The sequence below is a fragment of the Ischnura elegans genome, chromosome 9 (assembly GCF_921293095.1).
Source record: "Ischnura elegans chromosome 9, ioIscEleg1.1, whole genome shotgun sequence".
NCBI lineage: Eukaryota > Metazoa > Arthropoda > Insecta > Odonata > Coenagrionidae > Ischnura > Ischnura elegans.
This window is the reverse complement of record NC_060254.1, coordinates 54,688,468-54,710,399: the sequence shown is the minus strand read 5'-3', so window position 1 is coordinate 54,710,399 and position 21,932 is coordinate 54,688,468. Positions and strand designations below refer to the sequence as shown.

General features: G+C 39.5%; 1 protein-coding gene across 1 annotated transcript in view; it reads right to left on the bottom strand.

Moving 5' to 3' along the window:
- Positions 1-1,882: 1,882 nt before the first annotated feature.
- The window catches only part of LOC124165349 (putative sodium-coupled neutral amino acid transporter 10), a 39,541-nt gene continuing 19,491 nt past the window's right edge, over positions 1,883-21,932 (bottom strand). Inside the window, exons 8-9 of the mRNA XM_046542706.1 lie at positions 13,509-13,719; positions 1,883-5,991 (exon numbers count right to left, since the gene is read on the bottom strand). Coding sequence (XP_046398662.1) covers positions 4,220-5,991; positions 13,509-13,719 — 1,983 coding nt within the window. The 3' untranslated portion in view covers positions 1,883-4,219. The remainder of the gene's footprint in view (positions 5,992-13,508; positions 13,720-21,932) is intronic.

Here is a 21,932-nt window from a genome sequence, read left to right as displayed (position 1 = left end):
GGAAGGGTTCGTTGCATTGTCTGCCTCGTTTTCGCACTGCGTGTATGGAGGCGGTCGCGATGGGGGGCGGGGGTTGGGTGGTGCCGGAAAGTCCATTGGTGGGAGGGGGAGTTTGAGTATTGTGGCCAGGTCAGGTTTGTAAAGGAAGAGAGGCGGAGGAGTGGGTGGGGGTGGGGGTGCAAGACCCGTTAGGGGGAGTTGAAGGCCGGCACGAAGAAATGAAGTGCACAGATTCGACAATTTGTGTAGATGTTTGGCGCGTCTCCGGGAAAGATGTCGCCGGGCGGAAGAAAGGATTTGATTAAGTTCGGTTAGTAAATGCGGCTGGGACATAGCAATGATTTTTGTGAGGGATATGAGATTGCTAGTGTGTGTGTGGAGGAGGGATTGATAGTGGGATAATATTAAATTGGTGAACATAAGAGATTGGTGAAAAATTGATATGCGTAGATGAGGGTGCATGCTAGGGGGAATACCTGTGAGGGGGAACTTGATGGTGAAGCCATTGGGGGGAATATTTAAGGATAAGCATGAGGTGAGAAACTCGGTGTGGCTGGTGTACTGGGCGATCTTGTGCGCGTTGGTACGAGCATGTTTTAGCCAAAGATGGGTGGGTGGGGGATTGCACATTTGGAATAGTTTGGAAAGGAAAAAAGTAAGAAGGTGAAAGTGATTGAAAGGAGAGGAGGAACACTCACAAGAATGATGTCACAGCAGCTTGAGGCACTGATGAGACGACGAACACGAAGATGATAGAACTTGGGCTGAATAGCCGTAATATAAAGTCTTGAGGAAAGCGCACTACGCGATAGTATAAATAACGAACAAAATAAACACTAATAAAAAACATAGGGACACATAGAAAAGGACACTCACAAAGAAGCTTGCAAAGCTCCTTTCTAAATTCCCAAACCCTCAAGCCTCTCCTGTGGGTCCGATTCATCGACGACATTTTCTTATTATGGGCCCATGGGCGTGATTCGCTTGACACTTTCATTGCATCCCTCAGAGAAATAAAAAAAAAATTTAAACTATTGTTTAGCTTTGACATATAATGACTGCATCTGCTCAAAGTTAAAGATCAATATCATGGCAGTAAAACAAAACACTAACAAAGTCTCTTATACCGACCGGTGACTAAGGAGTCAGGGAGGATGGTCGTGCCTTGCCACTCTACCCCCCCTCCCCCCAATCCTCTCCAAAGCATGTACCTATAGTTGCTATGTAGTCATTATTTGATTAACAAGTGAGGGAAAGGCCAGAAGCTGCATTGGGAAAATCCAGTAGCTCATGTCCTTGAAAGACTACAAGCCAGTGGCGGAGCTAGGAAATGCCAGGTGCGCCGGAGATTTTAGGGCCCTTTCAGGGTGTACGGAAAATACACCAGGGCAAATGAGGGTCCCCCTCCAGAAAATTTTTGATGGTGAAAACGTGATTTTTAAGACTCAAAATCAATAATTTATCAAGAGTATTTATTAAAAGTTATTGATTGAGGCTATGTATGATTATATGTACTTGTTTTTGGCACCTCTTTTAAAGGCTCAAGGGGAGTGTTTGTAACCCAAAAAATCCCCCTCCAACAGAAAATGGTAGGTACTGAAAATTAAAAAAAAATATAAATAACAACTTGATATCAACTAAGCTGCCATCCTAACCCTCCAAAGTTGGCAACCCCCTCCTGAAGCTCATTTCTATCTTGGTTCAGAAGACTGAATCCCAAAATTTAATCATTAGTCTTGACCAGGGCTTGAACAAGGACCCACTGCATTGGAACCAAATGTTTATACATATCAATAGAGACAGCGATAAGAGGTCGATACAGAGAAAAGTGCTCAGTACACTCTTAAGTGGGTGTAGATGATGCTTAAATGAAAGACATTGATAACATATCAGATAAATAGTTTTTAATGAATATAAAATGTACTGTATTCAAATGCAAAATTGACTTCCGCACAACATGATGAGCGGCACCAGTTATTAAAAAGTGATGAATATCAAAAATGAATGTTTAGAAGCTAAATGACTATTCACACTTAATCCAATAAAACCTAAGAACACACAAACAAAAGGAATTAAAATGTGCCATGGCTTTTGTGAGGGCAAATTGAAATCATTGGTGCTAACTAAGGGAAAGAAATTTTAAATTACATTCACACAGTTGAAAAACACATTAAAATCTGAGATCACTTAGACGCTATGAAGTTAATAACACACTATTAAGACTTTTAACAACACATGAGGCAGGAAATTACAATATATATTCTGAAGGTGAAAAAACATTTTCATATACATAAATTTCACTTCAATAACTCACATTCCACTGCATAACTGTTTGGTGATAAAAATGCTATGGTAGATTTTTATTGATAATCAAAATACCTCCCATTTTATTTCACACCAATAGCCTTGAATGAAAGACAAAGAATATCATTACAAACAGAATTTGAAGAAAACCATGAGCTCGTGCCCTCAAAAACTTTGCCAAATGGCTATTCAGACCATGTGGACAGCTTGACTAATTGCACCACCTCTAATTAAGAGGAAAATTCCTCCAAAGGAATGGGAAGACAAAATTCTACTTATCGACAAACAAACTCCAGGACACTTTTCGCCTGATGCCTATGTATTCACTGATGAAAGACAATTAACATAATGTATGCACAAGTTGGTGGGTATTATTTACACTCGTTTGAGGCAGAAAACAAAAAAAAGAAGACAGATTGACTTACAAAAAAAATAATTAAACCAGATTATGATTCACATCTTTCCTCTAGCACAATCCTAGGGCAAACGTCAGCCATCATGAATATAAAAAAAATAGAAACATTTCTTTTTTACTTCAGTTTTCATCGCAAAACAGCAATTCTTACGATCACTATCTACTATCACATTTTAAAGTAATTACTGGCACAGACAATGCTGAAATACATTCTCCATAAATATTAAAGAATTTTTTCCTTCATTAGTAAATGTTTCTCATAGCAAATTTATGTTTCAAGGAGTAGGGAGAAAATATTCTCGTTGGCCACATACATTCTTTCAATGACTATGGTCAATATCAAAACAAAAACAATATGTTCTAGGTACTTCCAGAAAATAGCACTTAAAATTACCCATGATGTATTTACATCCATAACAAAGTTCAGAGAATACATACATGTTTTTTGTTCAAAGAATACATGCATTTATTAGTTCAGAGTCATTTCAATGAAACTTTTAATATACAAAATAGGGATTAATAATTCATAATTGCTCATGTGAAGCAATTCCAAAAATAGATCATATTATGTAAAATATAATTTAGTTCTTTCATCTTAACCTAAATTCAGAAAACTAATTTTTTCACTTGAGGTAAAATCACCACTCAACCAAACAAAAATTATTACACGAAAAATTGTGATGACTAGGTGAGGATGGAGTTGATGTATACCTTACTTATGAAAGCAGTAACTTGCTTCATTTTCTTGCTAGGCATAAAGAAAGTAGAATGACCTGCAGATAGACACAGGAATGTAATCGGATAAAAATTCCTTTGAATTAAAATTTCAGTATTGAAATCTATGTTCCCATACATTTAAAAAATCAACAATCTACAAACATTCATGTACAAGAACAAAGATAAAACACTTAGATGACCAGTGCTTTTTAAAGTTAACAATTAATTTTACCTACTTTAAATACTCTAACACAAATAATCCACGAATCACATTCACTAACTTCATATAAACTCCTTGCAATTTGTGCTAAATAAAATATCATTATTCATCCAAGCGATGGAATTTTGACCAGTATGTCAAAAGATAAATAAGGATAATTGTGCCTAATCTAACCATGTGCAAACATAAAAACATATCCATTCATAACCCAGCATAAGGTACTCAATATTACAGGTGGGACTTTGATATGACATTAGGTATCCAATACCAACAAAAGTCTGGTTTGCGAGTACAGGGGAGCATCAGTGCAGTGAAGAATAGGGAACGTGTTGGTTAGAACGAAATAAAAATTCGAACCTTGACACAATACCGCACTATTCTTGAACATTTTGGTGCCCATTCAGTTTGAGCACAGTAAAGGTTCTTATCACTAGTGCATTTTAATATCAGAATATCCTTCAGTCAGTTCAAATTACTAATGCACAAGTACACCCTGTATTTATTTTCAATTACCTGCACTCGTGCTGTGCTGGTACTTATAAATATGCAAAATAAAAATCATCCTAGTGGCCATCAGATTTATCCATTGGATCCCCAGCATTATCTTGCACATATTTTAAGTCCCTTTTCAGAGGCATGGCTTCCAGTAACACTCCATCTAAAGTCACTCTGGAATTGACTTTTTCGTGAACTGATCTCTCTTCAACAGGGTCAGATAGCCTTAGAGGTGTCTTTATGGTGGGTGAAAGATAACCATCAGAATCCTTGGCACTTAATGAGCAAATTAGAGGAGATACTGTGGCTGCATCTTTATCTCTACAAATTTTAGCAATGCCTTTATCTTTCTCACCAGCGACAGTTTCATTAACTTGCATCTTGACACCTATCATTTTGTCAATATTTTTCTCATTCTCCACTTTAAGATTCTGTTTATCACCCTTCTTTGCGTCTGAATCTTTAATGCTGACATTCCCAGAACTCATGCTACCAGAATCCTTGGCCGACACATCCTGAGAGCTGGTGTTGCTTCCAGCACTGTCTGTAATCACTTCATTGCTGGGATTGCTTGATGGATTCACCTTACTCGAGAGGCCATCTGGACAAACTTCCTTCACAGCACTTTCAACAACTTCATCTTGAACAACAGCCTTCTCAAAAGCAGTCAGCTCTTCTAAATCCGCATCCCTTTTCTCCCTTTCTTTTGCTTTCAGGGCATCTCCCACAAAAGCACCATCTTGCTGCCCTAGGAGAAGGGGCATTGGAACGGCAGCTTTCATTTGGCTGATGCTGCTAGCATTGGAAACAAAAACTTTGGCCTCCTCTCTCTTAACAACTGGCCCACTTTGGTCAACAGGGATCTGCTGGGCCCCACTTTCTTTGGCTGATAATTTTTCGTTTGATGGAGGCTTTTTCTGGGAGAGAACTTCATTCTGTGAGATGTCGATTGCCTGACTTTTGGCCTTCTTGTCTTTGGTCTTCTTGTTGGCTGAAGGCATGAGTGGTGATTCTGGGCTGAGATTTCTCACCTGTTTCACAGTTTCAATTCCACTTACTCCGTCAGCTGGTTTATCTTGTCCTCTGCTTAGCTCCAACTGGACCGATTTTTCCTCCAGGACAGAAGCAGGTTGAATCTCTCCAATCATCTTCTCCGACTTTTTACCACTCACAACATTGCCGGCATCCCCCTTTTCTCCTGCATCACTCTTCCCTGGCTCCAACTTCTTGTCCTCCAGTGCTTGCAGTTTCTTCAGGATCTCCATCTGCATATTGATCTGCTCCTGCTGCTTCTTGCGGTCATCTGCCAGTTTCTGAAGCAGCTCCTTCTCTTTCTCCGCACGCTTCCTGCGCTCCTCTGCCTCCTCCTCCTCCCGCAACCGCTTCCTGCGCTCCTCCTCCCGGTCCGCGGCCACCACCCCCTCCATCACGCCCTCTTCCTCCTCCTTCTTGATGGCGTCCCCGTGCACCGAATCGGCCTCCTTGACGGCCTGCTCATTGATGCTTCCCTCACCACCCCCTCTTCCCACCACTGCATCCACACTACCCCCTGCACCCTCTTTCCCCTCGCTTCCCATTCCCACTGGCGGTGCTGGCTTTTTATTCTCCACAATAGACACATCCTCTTTCTTCTCCGCTGCTTTCTTCTTCGGCTTCTCCTCGCTGAGGGTCAACGGTTTCTTCTTCACACCATGGTCAGGGGCCACTGGGATCGGTGGCTCCTGGCGCTTCTCTGGTTTCACCTCCTTGGCTGCATGGCTATCCGTCAGAACTGCTTTTACCACTTCTACATCCTTCTTCAAGCTGCCAGGTATGAGCTTCACTGGTTCAACTGGCTTTTCTAAATAAATGAATCCAAAATTTAATCACTTAAAGAAATTTTTTATTTACATTTACGTATTTATATAATAACAATAAAGACAATTTACTCATGCAAGTTGCCAGGGTTTTTTTTTGGGGTTAGTTTTCGAGTTCCTTGCATAAGAAAAACTAAAGTTGCTGTTTTATTCCAATTTGTGCCTCGAATTGAAAGAATGTGAAGCATAGAGCCGTTAGAGGAACAAATAAAGGCTGAATGGATCATTTATGGAAAATATCATTTTAATATGTATGCAGTTATTTATTTTCCAACAAAGAGGCATCATGAGATTGATATCAAAGATTTTAATGAGGCATTAATGTAATAAAATTGAAGAGACAATGCATAATAAAGTCATGGCTTTATTTCCCTCATGAGTGATTCTAAATTTCTTAGTTATGCTTTTCTCAACAAATGAGAAATATTGCATTTTAGGAGAAGAATCCCAGGAAGAATCATGGCAGAAAAGTAAAAAGGGTATGGGTTCAATTCACACACAAAATAGAGGCATAAGTTATATACTGAGCGCCGTGAAATTCGCGAGACACGATATTGCGAAACAAAATGAAATAACACAAAATCGATAAATAAAACGAAATTTCGCCTTTTCCACAAATCTTAAGTGAATCTGCAAAAGAATCACTTGTAATGAGTCATAATCGATTAAAGCCTAAACCTTCATTGTATAATGCTGCTGACGTTCATTCCCTCTATCTCATTACGATTCAAAGGCCAATTGCCTTGTTTTGTCTCGTGCATAGCACATTAGCGTAACATCGCAAACTGTTTTGATGTCTCCGCTGGAATTTGCCGTTAAATTAATCAGTCTCTCTTCTTGATTTACATTTATCAATCCTAAAATTTTCGGAAATATCTAGAATGACACGCTTTCTCTCATGAAGAATTAGATATTCTGAATCAATAATGTGCTGGCGCAATTTGCGACGGCTCAGCACCCTCGACAGCCACCGTTGTGCCCCCATTTGTATCTGACCTTCATCTTTAGCGTGAAATACACACAGTGCTAGATTGAAGCCGCATTCAGATGAAACGACTTTTTGCCGGCTGCCATTCACGGCACGGCGCCATGAAATTCAGGCTGCTTTCAAATGAGACAACCCTTGCTCACTCTATGATACAGTGGCGTAACTAGGAATATGCTTTGAGGGTGGGGGGAGATGGGATGGCCTGGGGTGACCACCCCCCTCCATATCAACATGGGGTTCGGGAAAATTTTTGAAAAATGACTTGCCTAAAAATACATTTTACAATATTTTGGCACAAAAAAATTAACTTCAAGATGCAGTTTCAAAATGTCAAAACTAGACAATTGTTTTAAATGTTTTTATTTCTCTGAGAATTTGGAGGGGATCTATCCCCCGATCCCCCCCCCCCCCCCATGGTTACGTCACTGCTATAATATTAACACAACTTGAACCATATCCTTCATTTGGTTTTGTCAGAAATTTTTTACAATCAAAATTGCATTGAATGTTATGTAAAATGCTAAATAAAGGCATTAGCACTCACAAAATGTGTACCTACCAAAAAATTGTAAAACGCCTAGAAATGTGCAACAACTGTAATATTATAATAACGCTGCCATGATTTTCTATAACACCGAAATCACATAGTTTTAAAACGCATTTTATCAAAAAATGAAACCACTTTCACGAACCTCTAGTTACATGTACACATATGGAAAATATTTTTTCCACTGACTTTTAAACACTGCGATCCCCTAATCGCATACATTAACAGCAGTAACAACAGCATTTTGAAATACTTCCCTTGCATAGATTTACCATCAACCCCTCAGGATGACTGAAGGAAATGAATTCTCTAGGGCTGTGCTCTAAACGAGCCAAATTAACACGTTGACCACCATGCCGGTCATAATGACCGGAGTCGAGTGGCTCCCATCACGCCACGCCCGTCACACTGACCGGCCTCCGAGCGACTGTTTCAAAGTGGATTTCTGATGCCGGAGTGACCGTAATCTCTTACTAATGTATGGGCCATGACCGTTGTGGCGTCAGAATATAAATATTTATTTTAAAGTGAAGTACAAAAACACATTTAATGTTTTATGATCCGTGAATAGTTAACGGAATGAAAAACACTGATGGCATCAGAGGACATATCTACCAAAAACATCATGGCGGTCAACGTGTTAAGTGACTGGCTGGAACAGAGGGCGACGAGTAATTTATTCCTCAGAGTAAATCTGAGAGGAATGTGAATGGTTTTTGTTGTATTTGAAATTGGTGCTTGAAAATAAATGAGACTCGATTGGCTCGACCGGCACGCTGCCTACCCCGGCTTCTCAAGCTGCAGTTGCGAGCTCGAGGCCAGGAGTTGCCACCTTACCTGCCGCCGAGCCAGTCGGCTCGCTGAACTGTTAACCACGTTGTCTTAAGTCATTGAGCCCGATACACCACAGTTTTCCTCTCTTATTTTCAGCATTTTTATTGGTAAGAGTGAGGCCACCAGTATCAGAGATCAGGATCCAAGGGGATCCTCTGAGGGTTACAACACACTGGGACCGGGACCCAGTAACTTAACTAATATGCCCGCGCTCCCGGGGAGGGGTTTTGAAATGTAGGAAAAAGGAAAGGAAAGAGGCGCTGCCGCAGTAGGAGCCCAACAATGCCTCTTGATAGGGACAGGGAAGGAAGGGAGGGACGGGGAATACCCTCGCCGCTATAGAGGCGACCAGGGCCCACTACTAGCGAAACCTGGCATCAGCCATTAATGTGCCAACGATTTTGGAGGATTTTACTATTAAAAAGAAAAACCCATCGATCAAATTGTTGGATAGGTCACCAGTATCAGTGAAAACTGCAAACCTGAGTGTGTGAGCCTTTCAGGCCTAAGTGGAAATTTGTTCCTTTGGCAAATCTACCAGGTAAGCTGGTACGCGAGAGTACAATATTTTATTTCCAAGTGTACTCTTGCTGCATTTTGTCCTCTAACTAACATTTTGACCTCCCTTAAAGCTAATCCCTTAACCTTCCCAATGAAAACTATGTATGTCTTTGGTCTCAAACTCAACTGCAAAGAGGAGAGTACAGTACATAAACTCTTGATAATCCACAGTATTCTACTTGTCTGTTTTACACCGCCCCGGGTATTACAGTATTGATTTGCGGGGATGGACTTAAGACCACAGGGGACCAAACACAGCCTCCCAACCGGCAAGCATTGACAATCACTCACTCATCGGTGTAAAATGGACAAGAAGAATGTTTAGGCTGTTCGAGCACTAAATCTTTCAATTCCAATTCAAGGCCATAGAGCTCTAATCCTTGTATTCAGTCATTACAATAATGCTCTGAGTGGACTAAAAATTGTACAAAAAAGGCAGCACACATTCAAGTTCGGAGAGGTTCCTTCAATTGGAAAATACTGCTGCCAGAGCTACAAAAATGCTACGAAGGCACTAACGAAGAGCTCAAAATCTCAAAAGAAAGCAGTCATGTACCATGCTGGGTGCATGCAAAGCACCCAGCGTAGCGAGCTTGGGAGGCATAGCCAAGGAGGGGGTCTGGACCCCCCAAAATATAAAAACAACTATTTTCCTTGATAATAGAAAACAAAATATTGAAAAATCATGAATTTACAATTTTTTTTTTAACAAATGACGTTTTTTCGATGATGAAAAGTGTTAAAATCATTTCAAAACCCATTGCTTAGTATCCTGTTTCTAAAAAATTTCTCCCCCTTGGTTTTGGAACCCCCCCCCCCACACCCCCCCCCCGGACGAAATTCCTATATATGCCACTGGTACAAAGGTGAGCCACACTATAGTTTGGAGAGTCTCAACTCTATGCATCAAGTGTACTTTGTAGAGTGAAGCAACACTTGCCCCCTTTTGATATTTTACTATCTTACTATCTAACTGCAAAGGGTTTACAATGTTATTTTTTATTATGTATATTAAATGACTAAATGTAAAAATCAAAAGACATAAGCATTGTCACATAAGTATTATTTTTTCCAACTTCTTCATGTTCAGGAAAAAAATATTTCATACGGTCGATAGTTTTGAAGATTCACTCGGTAAAATTGCTTCATTTAAAATAAAAAAAACTATAAATTTCACATAATTTTGGACAAACAGTTTCATCGTGGTGCAACATCATCCGGTCAGGTGTACATATTCATTATCACAGGATTTATGTAGTCGATGCTGGAATTTTCTGCGGTGACAATGTGTAAAACAGCAACAGTTAGCCTTTTTCGGCTACATAGTTATACCTCATCATTCTGGATAGCTGGGAGTTAAAGACATAATTTGCTCCATGGTAATTAAAAACGAGCAGGTGAGGATGTGTAGTTATGACAGGATCCATTAAAAATTTCTAATAAAGGAGATAGGAACAATCTAAATGGGAATTGATAATTTTATAGAGGAATAAGGCGTTGAATGATCTTATGTCGTGCAAGAGTTTTCACATTAACAAGGGATTGAAGATATGAAGTGTTGTAATCAGACAGTGAGATCCCTATATCGTAATTATTTAACTTGAGAAATTTATTTTGGACACGTTTAAGCCGGATTGAGTCGATATTGTAATAAGATGACCAGTTGACATTATATTCCAATTTGGAACGTTGCAAAGCAACATACCTACTGTCTTTACCGCATGAGTATTAATAAACTTTGGACAGATTCCCATAATGAATCCTACATTCTTTAAAGTTTTACCGGAAGTTTGGTCTAGCTTTAGTTTTAGCACATGAAAACATTAATATTATTTTGCTTCTTAATTTCAAAGATTTCAATGTCCTCACGCAGTATCGTCGTCAGTTGTTAAATGACACAATTCCACAACGAGGGCAGCACTGAGTTACGATGGTAACTTTTAGACGTGTAAACGTGCAGTAGTCGCGATCAACGTCGGTACGTTCGTAGTGTAAACGGGGCACCAGTCACCAGAAACATGTAAATAACAACGCAATAAATGTCGTGTGTCAACTTTTTCTTCACTTTTTCGCAGCGTTCTTTGCCAACGCTCAGAATTTCAATTCCTTTACGTGGGTACTTACCAATTCCTTTCCGCAATAAAGATTTCTCCTCGAACTTTATTTTCTTTTAATTCCACAGATGGAAATGTCCAAACTTAAGGATACAATTTTTAAATATTTGAAAGTCATTGTTCGGGTGTGTATGCTGTGTAACAAGCTGTATCGTACAGTAGTGAGCGCAACCACTTCCATCGCTATAACTGCAAATTTTCACATTGTTTATTGACTTGGGGTTTATAAGCGATTTTCTACAGAAATTAATGAAAATTCCTTCGAGGAATGATAAAAATGGGTCACTTTGTTTTGTTTAGCACGTAAAAAACTCGATAACTATTCGAAATTTTTTCTGCCATTGGGTATACGAGCGAATATCTACTTCAACGTGCTCGCATACGAAAATCAACGTAATCACTTGAAGTTCGGTTATCACTTACGTAAGTACGGATTTACGTAAGTCGAGGCATACGTAACTCGGGGGATGCCTGTACTACATTAGCATATTCAAGTACTACATTAGCACATTTTTGACTCCTCCAATCCCATGGCCAGCAAAAATAATCATTTGCCAAACTCCTCCCCCTACTTGCTCACATAAGATTTTGATTGTTTCTTACATTTGCTAGATACTAAGAAAACCAACATTTTATGCTATGTACAGCAGACTCCCGATTATCTGGCTGCAGTTTACCTGGGTTACGGTTTATCCGTGCATGATTTTCACTCTCGCCCAATTTTTTCTGAGATCTTTATCATTTTCATCATCATCACTGGTCAACAATCCTAGGATTGGTTTGACGCAGCTCTTCACTCAGTTCTCCCGTCAGCTAATATTTTCACACCTACTTCATATTTCTTCTCTTTCACATCCTTCTTTACTTGTTCTATATATTTTGTTCGAGTTCTTCCTTTTCCGTTCTTGCCTTCCACTTGTCCCTCGACGATTGCCTTCATCAGGCCATTATGTCTCAAGATGTGGCCTATAAGGTTGTTCCGTCTTCTTGTTAAGGTTTTCATGAGGCTTCTCCTCTCTCTCCTACTCTTCATAGGACTTCTTCGTTACTAATTCGGTCGATCCATTTGATCTTCATCATTATTCTGTAGCACCACATTTCGAAGGCCTCTATCTATCTTCTCCTTGCTTTCTCTGCTTCGGTCATTGTCCATGCCTCACTTCCATATGGGAGCATACTCCAAATGTAGGTTCTTATAAATTGTTTCTTTACTTCCATATTAAAGTTTCGCGCTGTAAGCAGGTCTTTCTTTTGATGCATTCCTCTCTTCGCCTGGGCTTTTCTGCTGATGATTTCTTTCTTGCTTCTCCCGTCACTAGTTATCTTGCTTCCCAAATAACTGAATTCATCCACCTCTATCAGTTTTTGCTTCCCTATTATAATGTTAGTCTTGAGATCTTTATAAAAAAATAAAATCGGTCACAAAATCATCGGGATTACGGCATTAATGCTAGGGTCACCGGGCTTATTATTTCCGTTAGAATCCGCTTCGTAAAGCAGAAGCGATCGCCAGCTAGCTGCATTCACAGGAGCACCGTGTTCCTGTTTTTCCAAGCCCTGCAGCGTGCGACCGCGCTCCGTGATCACGTATACACGTCCCGCAGCAGTTCCAACCCGGATAACTTGTGGCATGGTGCCTGACAGTGTAGTTTCCGACGTTGAGCAGTGGTTTTGAAGCATTCTGTTCTTTACCACTTTTCTGTATCTGTGATCACATAGCCACGGATGTGTGGTTTTCGAAACCAGGCCTTACACGGCGAATTGATAATACGAGTACAACCATGTTATCGCTGTTAAAAAGATCACGAACTGGCAATGAAAGCTCTCACTGAGTCCGGGAAGCACTCTAAAATAACAGAATACCTGCATAAATAATAATATATTGTTTGTTATAGGTACATTATGAACATTGCAAGACATTTAAGTGAAAGTTTGGGTTATCCGTTTTTTCCACTTATTCGTGCCGTCTCTCCCCATCACTAGCCCGGATAATCAGGAGTGTACTGTACTTTAAAAGTGTTTCTCCACCAATACACACGACTTAAATAAAAATGTGAACTATAAAAGCACTTGTTTAGTATTTATTCCAAAATTAAATTTATCAAAGTGTTTATGAACCAATTATTATTAGTGTATGTAACACTATAAATATACAACCTGGGAATTCTGTATGGTGTCTAAAAAATTTACTTTGGGCTTAAAACTAACTGGATATTCTAAGATAACACTACTCTTTTCTTTGCTATAGAGCAAGACCTCCCTGTTTTACGTAAGCAACACCAGGCCCAGAGGAAGAGGGGGCTGGATTGTGGCCTCATCTGGGCCAGGTAAAAGAAATAATTCAAATACCTTTCCCTTCTACTTGCTGGCAAAAGTTAGAAAAAATTGTTAACCCTCTTCCCCAAGAAGGTCCTTCATAATGATTAAACATTCACCAGAGATATTTAAATGACTAACCTTTCTTCACACTCTCAACTCCCAGAACAATTTTGGGAAGAGCCTCAGGAATGATGATATTACTCTCCATGGCTGGGAGCTTGGGGAGACCAACAACTCCCTCATGCAATGGATGTGGCGTGATTGGCTCTTCAGCGCGAGCTTGGTCAACAGCATGTAGGTTGGCATATGTGCTGAGGATTAGAATTGTGGAGCCGACGACAATTATCACCTGACAAATGAATCAGGAATGATATCAGATTCAAGTAAAAATGATGTTGAAGGAAGCTTGTTTAATTTTGCACTAAATTTTGACAATGGAAATGCAGTCTTGGTTTTGTAGAGGCATGTTTATCAATGGCAGATAGAAAAATTCCTATTTTTCCACTTTTTTCTGGGCAATCATAGCATACCCTTCCAAAAACCACAACAAACACATCAACTTGAAATTGGTACACATGGTAGATCGTACATATATGAATGCAATTCCAAAATTTCAATATAAAGCTAATAATTACACAAGAGTTACTTTAAACTTAGTTAGGTAACTTTTTCTCGAGAATGAAAAGTTGGAGAAATTTGCTTGACAACTTGTTACCTTCGTCTCAACAATTGATAGTTACATATATCATTGTTTTTGTGACTATAGCAATAGTAGTTTACTGTATTTAGGATGAAGATAATTTTTAAGCTTTTACTATGCCAAACATTTTAATCGCAAACACTAGCTCCAAATATCTAGTTTTTCAGCCATTTGCTTCATTTAACTCTATCCAATTTAGTCCGTCCAATTTCTTCAAAATTTCTTCAATCAATCGAAAATGTTAGAATATACGTACACTTAAACCTGTACTTTGAGTTAATATGTATGTATTGCATATGAAAAAAACCAAGATATTGGTTTCCCGTGCATGAGAAGAGGCTAAGATCAACCTTAAACTAGGAAACCATACACTTGAAGATGGGCAAAAAAGTAGCCAAATGACAAGCGATAATAATAATAAAAATAATATTTGTTTGCCCAGAGGACACAACACATCTTGATATAAGCATAAGTGTATAGGGCAAGTCAAAAGAAGAAAGAACATTTATTTCCCCTATGAACATATTCATAAAAGAAATGTTACACTGTATAGATACATACTCTTTTACACTATAAAAACACTTCTCAAGGAAATATGCTGAAACTGTCATTTTTAACCCTTTCGAGATGGCGGAGTTTTCGTCTTAGCATGACTGCTGTACTGAGCCCCAAGAGACTCTTCTTTCTCGTGGTACGGAGCATTTTTGGAGGGCATTCGTTAAGAAGGGTCTCGCTGAACCTTTTTCGACCCCTCCACGCAGGGACTTCGCATTATCTCAGACTCCGAGAGTAGTTGTGCTCCCTCCTTTCCGGGTTTACGACCATACCTGCGGCATTGGTTCGCGGTCAACTTATGTATTGCTTATATGTATCAGGGTCCGGGTACCTGCTCCCAGATCCTGAGGGTTAATCCTAAACCCCGAAGCGTTGGGTCCCAAAACAAAGACGTCGTAAACCCACGACCATCCTAAAAGGGGGGGAGCTAGAAAACGTATACATACGGCTTTCGATCGCCTGGCAAATCTCACACGTATACAGTAGAATCCTGATTTAAGGTTTTTCAGGGGGGACAAAATTTAAAACACTAAATGCGGAAAAACACTAAATGAGGACCTGCCATTTTTTTCAGGTTTTAGGGTCTGTAATGATTGGAATGGCTTTTTATGAATGAAAAATATTATTATAAGTAACTAAAAGGTGCTGAATGCAGCAAAAAATTCTTTAATGAAATGTTCTCTGCCCTATGAAGGTTGGATAATACTTTTCAGGAATCAGCTAAAAAAATGGGTAGTAAAAATAAGTGATGAGAGGATGACAATTGTTTTAATGAAATATTTTAAGAAATTTCTAAAAAACATCAACTTAAAAGCATTCCCACACAGATTATTATTATGGACATTAGTGATTCCATTTTTAAGCATATTTCAGTGGTCTCGATGAAATTTAGAATTTTTTCTGTAAAAGTGACATGTAGGTGACTATAGCATTTCTAATATAATAAGAAAAGGTGTAAGTAGGTAAGTACTCGAAAAATCATGAGGAATGAGTGAAATAAAGGGACAGCAGAAGATCGCTAATCCCGAATTCTCAACTACCGAATATCTAGTAGGGAGGTTTTCTGGAATTTTGCCAACTTAACGTTTTCTGTTGCCTCGGCGAAACAAGGGATTTATGAGCCTTTAAAAAGCCTCCTATGCGCACATCTTGGATTTCGAGGTCATCCAAAAAAGTAGAATCTTATTTTGGTATGCGTACAAGCCGATGGTGATTCAACTCGATGATAACACCAGATTCGTTGTCATATATCCGCGGCCTTATGCAGGTCGAATGGAGCCGGGAGAAGTTGCTTACGCGGTGCGCTGATCACCTTGACTCCGACTCGCCTTGTTTCTCAGCAGCTTTTAATAAAATTTGGTTGGACCTTGAATAACGATTAGCTAAACTCTGTTAAGTGAAAAGGTTTAATCTTCAACAAAACTGGATTTCATCCGAAAAGTTGTCAGTGCCTCTGGAGTTTGGCAATTTCGTCAGGGTTATGATGTCGAAGTCAACCACCAAGGGATACCTGCCGGATTCTCGTATTTTTCCGCGCCCATCTATTTTACCGTGAGTATGCGGTGTTTTTTTTCCAGTATGAGCGAGTCATGGACCGTGATAGTTCGTCAAAACTCCGATTGTCATTCTCTTTTGACATTAATTAGCACCAGATAAATATTTTTGAATCGAGAGCGATATCAACCAGCCGCATGTCGTTAAATTGGCTCCGGGATATCTAAATTACGATGTAAAATAATGTTGTTCCGTAAGGAAAGAATGCTCTCAGTCATGGTCATGATAGGGGAAACACTTCCTCTGTTCTTTCGCTGTTCCTCCGTGGAAACTGACCTTGGAATGGATTATAGAAAGAATCTTCTAGTGAACTGCGCAATTGATATTGGGCCTCCTCTTTTGAAAAGAGAAAGTAGCCGACTGAAAAAATATTGGGCTAATAATCGACTACCCGTAGGGAGTAGAGTTGAAAGGGGCATAAGCCATCAATTGAAAACAACGAGAAAACCATTATTGTAGCGGCCCTCTGAGGATAACTCGTGTCATCAGTCGTCACGTATCATCGAAGTCAAGTTCAAGAAGTGAAGGATAAGGTAGTTCGAGGATATTAAGGGATGACTTTGCTCCATTAGATCGGATCTGATACAAAAAGTGCCTGGTGTTTGGATCAGAAGGGGAACGAAACGTTACGAGAAGACAAATCACCCAACTTGCGAGTTGAAGGTCGCAGCGCTGCGCTCGCGGAAGAAAGCAGTTGAAGAAACGTTCCCCGGTAGATTCTATCGACTCTTGGTTAACTTTCATGAGACTTTTCTTGTTGATGAGCATAAATTCGAAGATTTGGATGAACCGTCATGAAAAAACGTTAAATCGGGCAAAAAAATCTTGAGCGGGACAAATTTTTACGACCATAAATGCGGAAAAACGCAAAATGCGGAAACACTAAATACGGATAATTTTTACATTGTCCTAATAGGGAATGAATCGGGACCCAAAAAAATAAACGCTAAATGCGGAAAAACGTTAAATGCGAAGACGTTAAATCCGGATCCGACTGTATATACGTCCGTCGTCTCCCGGGTCAGGAAACGTCCACACGTATATATACGTGTACAGTAGGGAAAAGGTTAAAAAGGTTAAAAAGGATAAGGGGAGCAATAAGGAAACAGTCAGTAGAATAGCCTAAACCAAGAGAGCAATCCTCAAAAAGATGACTCTCAACAGCTGGGAACATGGGAATTAAAGTCCGGACGTAAATCATAAACACTTGCATGTGGAGCATGCTTCCCTATGGGAGTGAGGCATGGTCAATGACAGCAACAGAGAAATCAAGGGTGGAAGTTTTCAAAATGTGGTTTCACAGAAAAAAGAAGAAGATGGAATTGATACATTGTGTAAGTAGAGCGGAAGTACAGAATGCGGCAACATAATTTCCTTTTTTCAAAACTTATTAAATTCCATTGCATCGATCAGAAATTTTTAACTTGTATTTTTATAATGTAGGCAAATATCTAAAGTTCTGCTTCAAACAATTTCTAAGACCAAGCCAGGTAAGTGACGTTCCCCAATTGCCAGACACTGAGTAAACCGAAGAAAGATTTGGTTCTTTCCCGGCGAATGCTGTCGATGAAATCTTCTCGGGAAATCAGCCGGGTGATTTCCCGAGAAGATTTCATCGACACTGAGTAAACCATTTTCTGGCGTTTGTCATGACTGTTACCAGCATATCAGAGGTTATGCAGGAAAATTAATCCTGCATGTTGGTATACAAAGCATGCAGGGACCTTGGACTGTGCACATAAACATGAGATATCAAATAATTCCATTGAAAAAATCTCAAGGGGCCAAATCAAGAGAGGGGGTGGCCACTTCAAATAACCCCTAGTTGAGATGAAGCACTCAGGGATGTGATCCTTCATAACAGCCATCTATGCTTTTGAAGTGTCAGCTGACTGAATGATGCATGATAGCGATTGAATTTTGCAGAAACAAAACTTCATAGTCACGCCTCTTGAACGACCACAAACGCTCCGCAACAACATCAACCGACTGAATGGCGCCCATTTTAAAAAAGGAAGTTATATTGCCACGATTTTCGCAAAGAAAAATTTGTAACACACTCCAATTATTTTATACTTTGAAACAAATTCTTCATTTTATTCTGAGCGTAATTTATTCTTAAACAAAATTTTAGCATTACTTATGAAGAACTTCTGTATTTGGAGTCTTAGTATCTCATGTTTACTAACTTTGTTATTATCAACGCTAAAAATTAGAGATGGGTCGAATAGCAGATTTCTCGAATTCGAATATCGAATTCGAATATTAAATCATTGCTCGAATATTCGAATACCTCGAATTTCGAATACCTCGAATACTAAATGATGAATGCTGGATTATTTGACTCGGTTGCCTATGCAGCAGGCAACACAAGATTTTGGGGAGTAATTTTGATTTCCTTTAAATGATTCGAACAGGAATTTAGCTGATTAATGAATATTTTAATTTTATGGAAACAATTGGGCATATAATTGATTCAACTAACATTGCTTTACCCCCACTCCTGCTGCCAAGTGCTAGCTGACAATCTGAGGCATTTTGCAAATTACAAGCTCTTTTCCACTGGATTTTCTTCAATTATTTTCAGTCCATCTTTCGGAGTTCTCACGAGATAAGAAGATGAATTGGAATTGCTATCAGGGAGAAAACAAATATTCTGAGAAAATATCCCTTCGTCTGTGACTGTAACAATAAATATTTATAGCACCACTCATAAATTGTAACTTGATATATGTACGTTTTCGGAAAAAAATACCTCATCAACTTCGGAGAAGCTCTGCTGCTCATATCGAGTTTCGCCAGAATGCTAAGTCTCCGTCGTATTTTGACATTTATTTCTTTGCGTAAAATGCTTAAATAAACTCAGAAATACGTCGTGTTTGGTCTTAATCTTTTTGAAATTACGCGCACATTACTAATATTTCAATTCAATAAAGGTGTAACATCAATTGACGAAAGTCATTCTTAGACACCTTTTGTGCTAATAGATGACTCATGCAGCGGTTGACCTCCACAGAAATGGGGAACTTCGAAGCTGGTAGGAAAAAAAAGGTCAGTGGGGGAGAAAAGGGAGGGCCCGAAACACGTTTCTATTGTTCTCGTGTAACTTGGTATTTTTTTCGAAGCCAAGGTCTTCGTAATATGATCCCTGCGCGAGCTGTGACCTTTTTTTTTTCGAAGAAGAGGAAAGCCTCAGAGGGGGGCTAGTGCTGAATGGACAGGGATACCGGATCTTGGGAAATGCGCTAATGTAAGTATCCCGCGGTACTCACACAGCAGTTGACCTCCAGAAATGGGGAACTTCGAAGCAGGTAGCCAGAAAAAGGTCAGTGGGTGAGAAAAGGGGGGAGGGCGTGAAACACGTTTTTATTGTTCTCGTAACTCGATATTTTTTTCGGAGCAGGGGTCTTCGTAATGCGATCCCTGCGCGAGCTGGGACCTTTTGTTTGATTTCGGAGAAGAGGAAAGCTTCAGAGTGTTTGAGGCAAGTGCTGAATGGAGGGGGATAGCGGATCGTGGGAAATGCCCTAAGGTTGCTATCCCACGGCACTGAGGTTCTCCTGGTGGGGGGAATCGGGGATTTTCGGATTTTTTCACCCGACCATTTTCGGTTCCCCTCGTCGAACTCTTTTCACCGCTAAAATCCACGAATTTGATGTAATTCGTCAACTTGCGTAAAACGGCGCTGCGAGCACTAAATGACTACAGATCTCTACATTTTTCCGAGTCAACTACCAACGACGTACGTGCGACAGTGTATGACGCGAAATTCAAAGTATTCGAGGTATTCGAGGCGGTACTTTTCGCATAACTATTCGAAACCTCGAATATCGAATACTTTCTAATATTCGAGGTATTCGAGTATTCGCGGATACTATTCGCACATCTCTACTAAAAATCCATTTAAAATTACACAATGCTCGAAAAAATATTAGTTATTCATATAAAAGAGTAAATTATTGAAAATCCAAAGCAAAACATGGTTAAAAAAGCATTGGTAATGCAATAAAATGACTGGAGGCATGTGCTAAGATGGTGTTAGAGGGCCCAATGCCCAGGGCAATGGCCAGGAGCCCCTTAGAGTTGGGTCCCAAATCAGAGGGACTAGAATACCTGGACAACTCCTCCCCAAAAAAAGAGTACCAGAAAGAGCGGTTTAAAATATTCTTATGCTACTCGTAGCACGGAAAACATTTTCCTCTTATAGGCAGCAGGAAGAAAGGGTATATGTAATCATACTCGTGGGTATTTCTTAATCTTACTTTTTTCTAATCATGCCAGTGGGAAGGGCAACTCCTCCCCAAATAAGAGCTCCGTACGGAGAGGTTTTAATTATTCTTATGCTACTCGTACGATGGAAAACATTTTCCTTTTTTACGTGCCGTCAGTAAAGGGTTAAAGAATCATACTTGTGGGTATTTCTTGTGGTCGTGCACACAGGGGTGCAGCTAGGAAGTAAGGCTAGGGGGATATTAGACGCAATTAATTCTGTGGGTCTGGGGGGCATGCAATACTCACCAGGGTAAGCGGGAGGGGTGCGGGCCCTCCCCCAGAAAAAATGTAATATAAATACAGTAAACTCTTGATTTTACGAAGTCAGTGGGACCGGAAAATTGGCACTTCGTAAAATCGAGTTTCGTAATTTCAAACCTTTTTCATAAGTCACGAAAAAATGTTCGCTTTTGTTTCTTCTGCCCTTTTTTGTCTTTAGTGGTCTTATTTAAATGTTTTCGGTATTTAGTGGTCTTATTTAAATGGTTATTCTCGGTATTATTCATAGAAAAGGCTTTTTGTTATCGATTTATGCTGTGAAAGATCGTTAAATAATTATACCACCATAAAATTCCCATTTCTCGTTCATACTTCAACATCAACGATCGCTTAAGAAATTCCCGACCAGTTTAGAAAACGTAATCAAATAATGAATTGCAAAGTTTATTATAAGAATTTAATGTTATAAATTTGTGGTTAGGAGCGAATAAAAACTATTAAGTTCGCGTAAGATATATATTTGTTTCCAGCACCCACGGAATTTTAGCGGCAGCCGGCCTAACCGCCATTTATGACGCCCTCTATCGCTCAGTGACGAGAAAAAAAAGAAAAACGAGGGCCTCCACCCATTTCCAAAATAACCTTCGTAAGTTAATATTTCGAGTCACTCCGTATTTTCAGTTGAATGTGCTATCTTTTCCATTAGTTATTTTCATTGAGATTCAGTTACGATTATAAATTACGTAGGATATGATTATCTTCTGGCGAATATTTGAAGTAAATTCTGTTTGAGTTCTCTGTCCGGATACTGTGCTCCGTCATCTTAGCAGACATTGCTACGAAAGACTTTATTCTTCATCAGGACCATATTCTTCATACCGGGTGTGAAGTGCAATGTTCATATAGTATTTCTCTCTTCTTTTATGCCGACAGGAGCAAGGTTCCAACCGGAAAACGACAGGAGAAACATCTTCCATTATCGGAGAAATAAAGAGAGAAACGTTATTATCCGCATTGATTGTTTTCCTACAAGAGATGTTTCATCATTTCTCAACGTGTGTGAAGTATTGGTTCACTTGCGTGAATTCCCAAAAATGACACGCAAAAACCTGTACATTCACCTCATTTACTTTTCGTGTCCCTTTCTCCGCCTTATTGAAAGTTATGCAAAGAATCATTGACGTAGAGAAAATATTTTCTTAGCTTTCGCATTAAAAAATAGTCGCGCCATAATCGTAAATAAATATAGTGAGGAAAGAGCA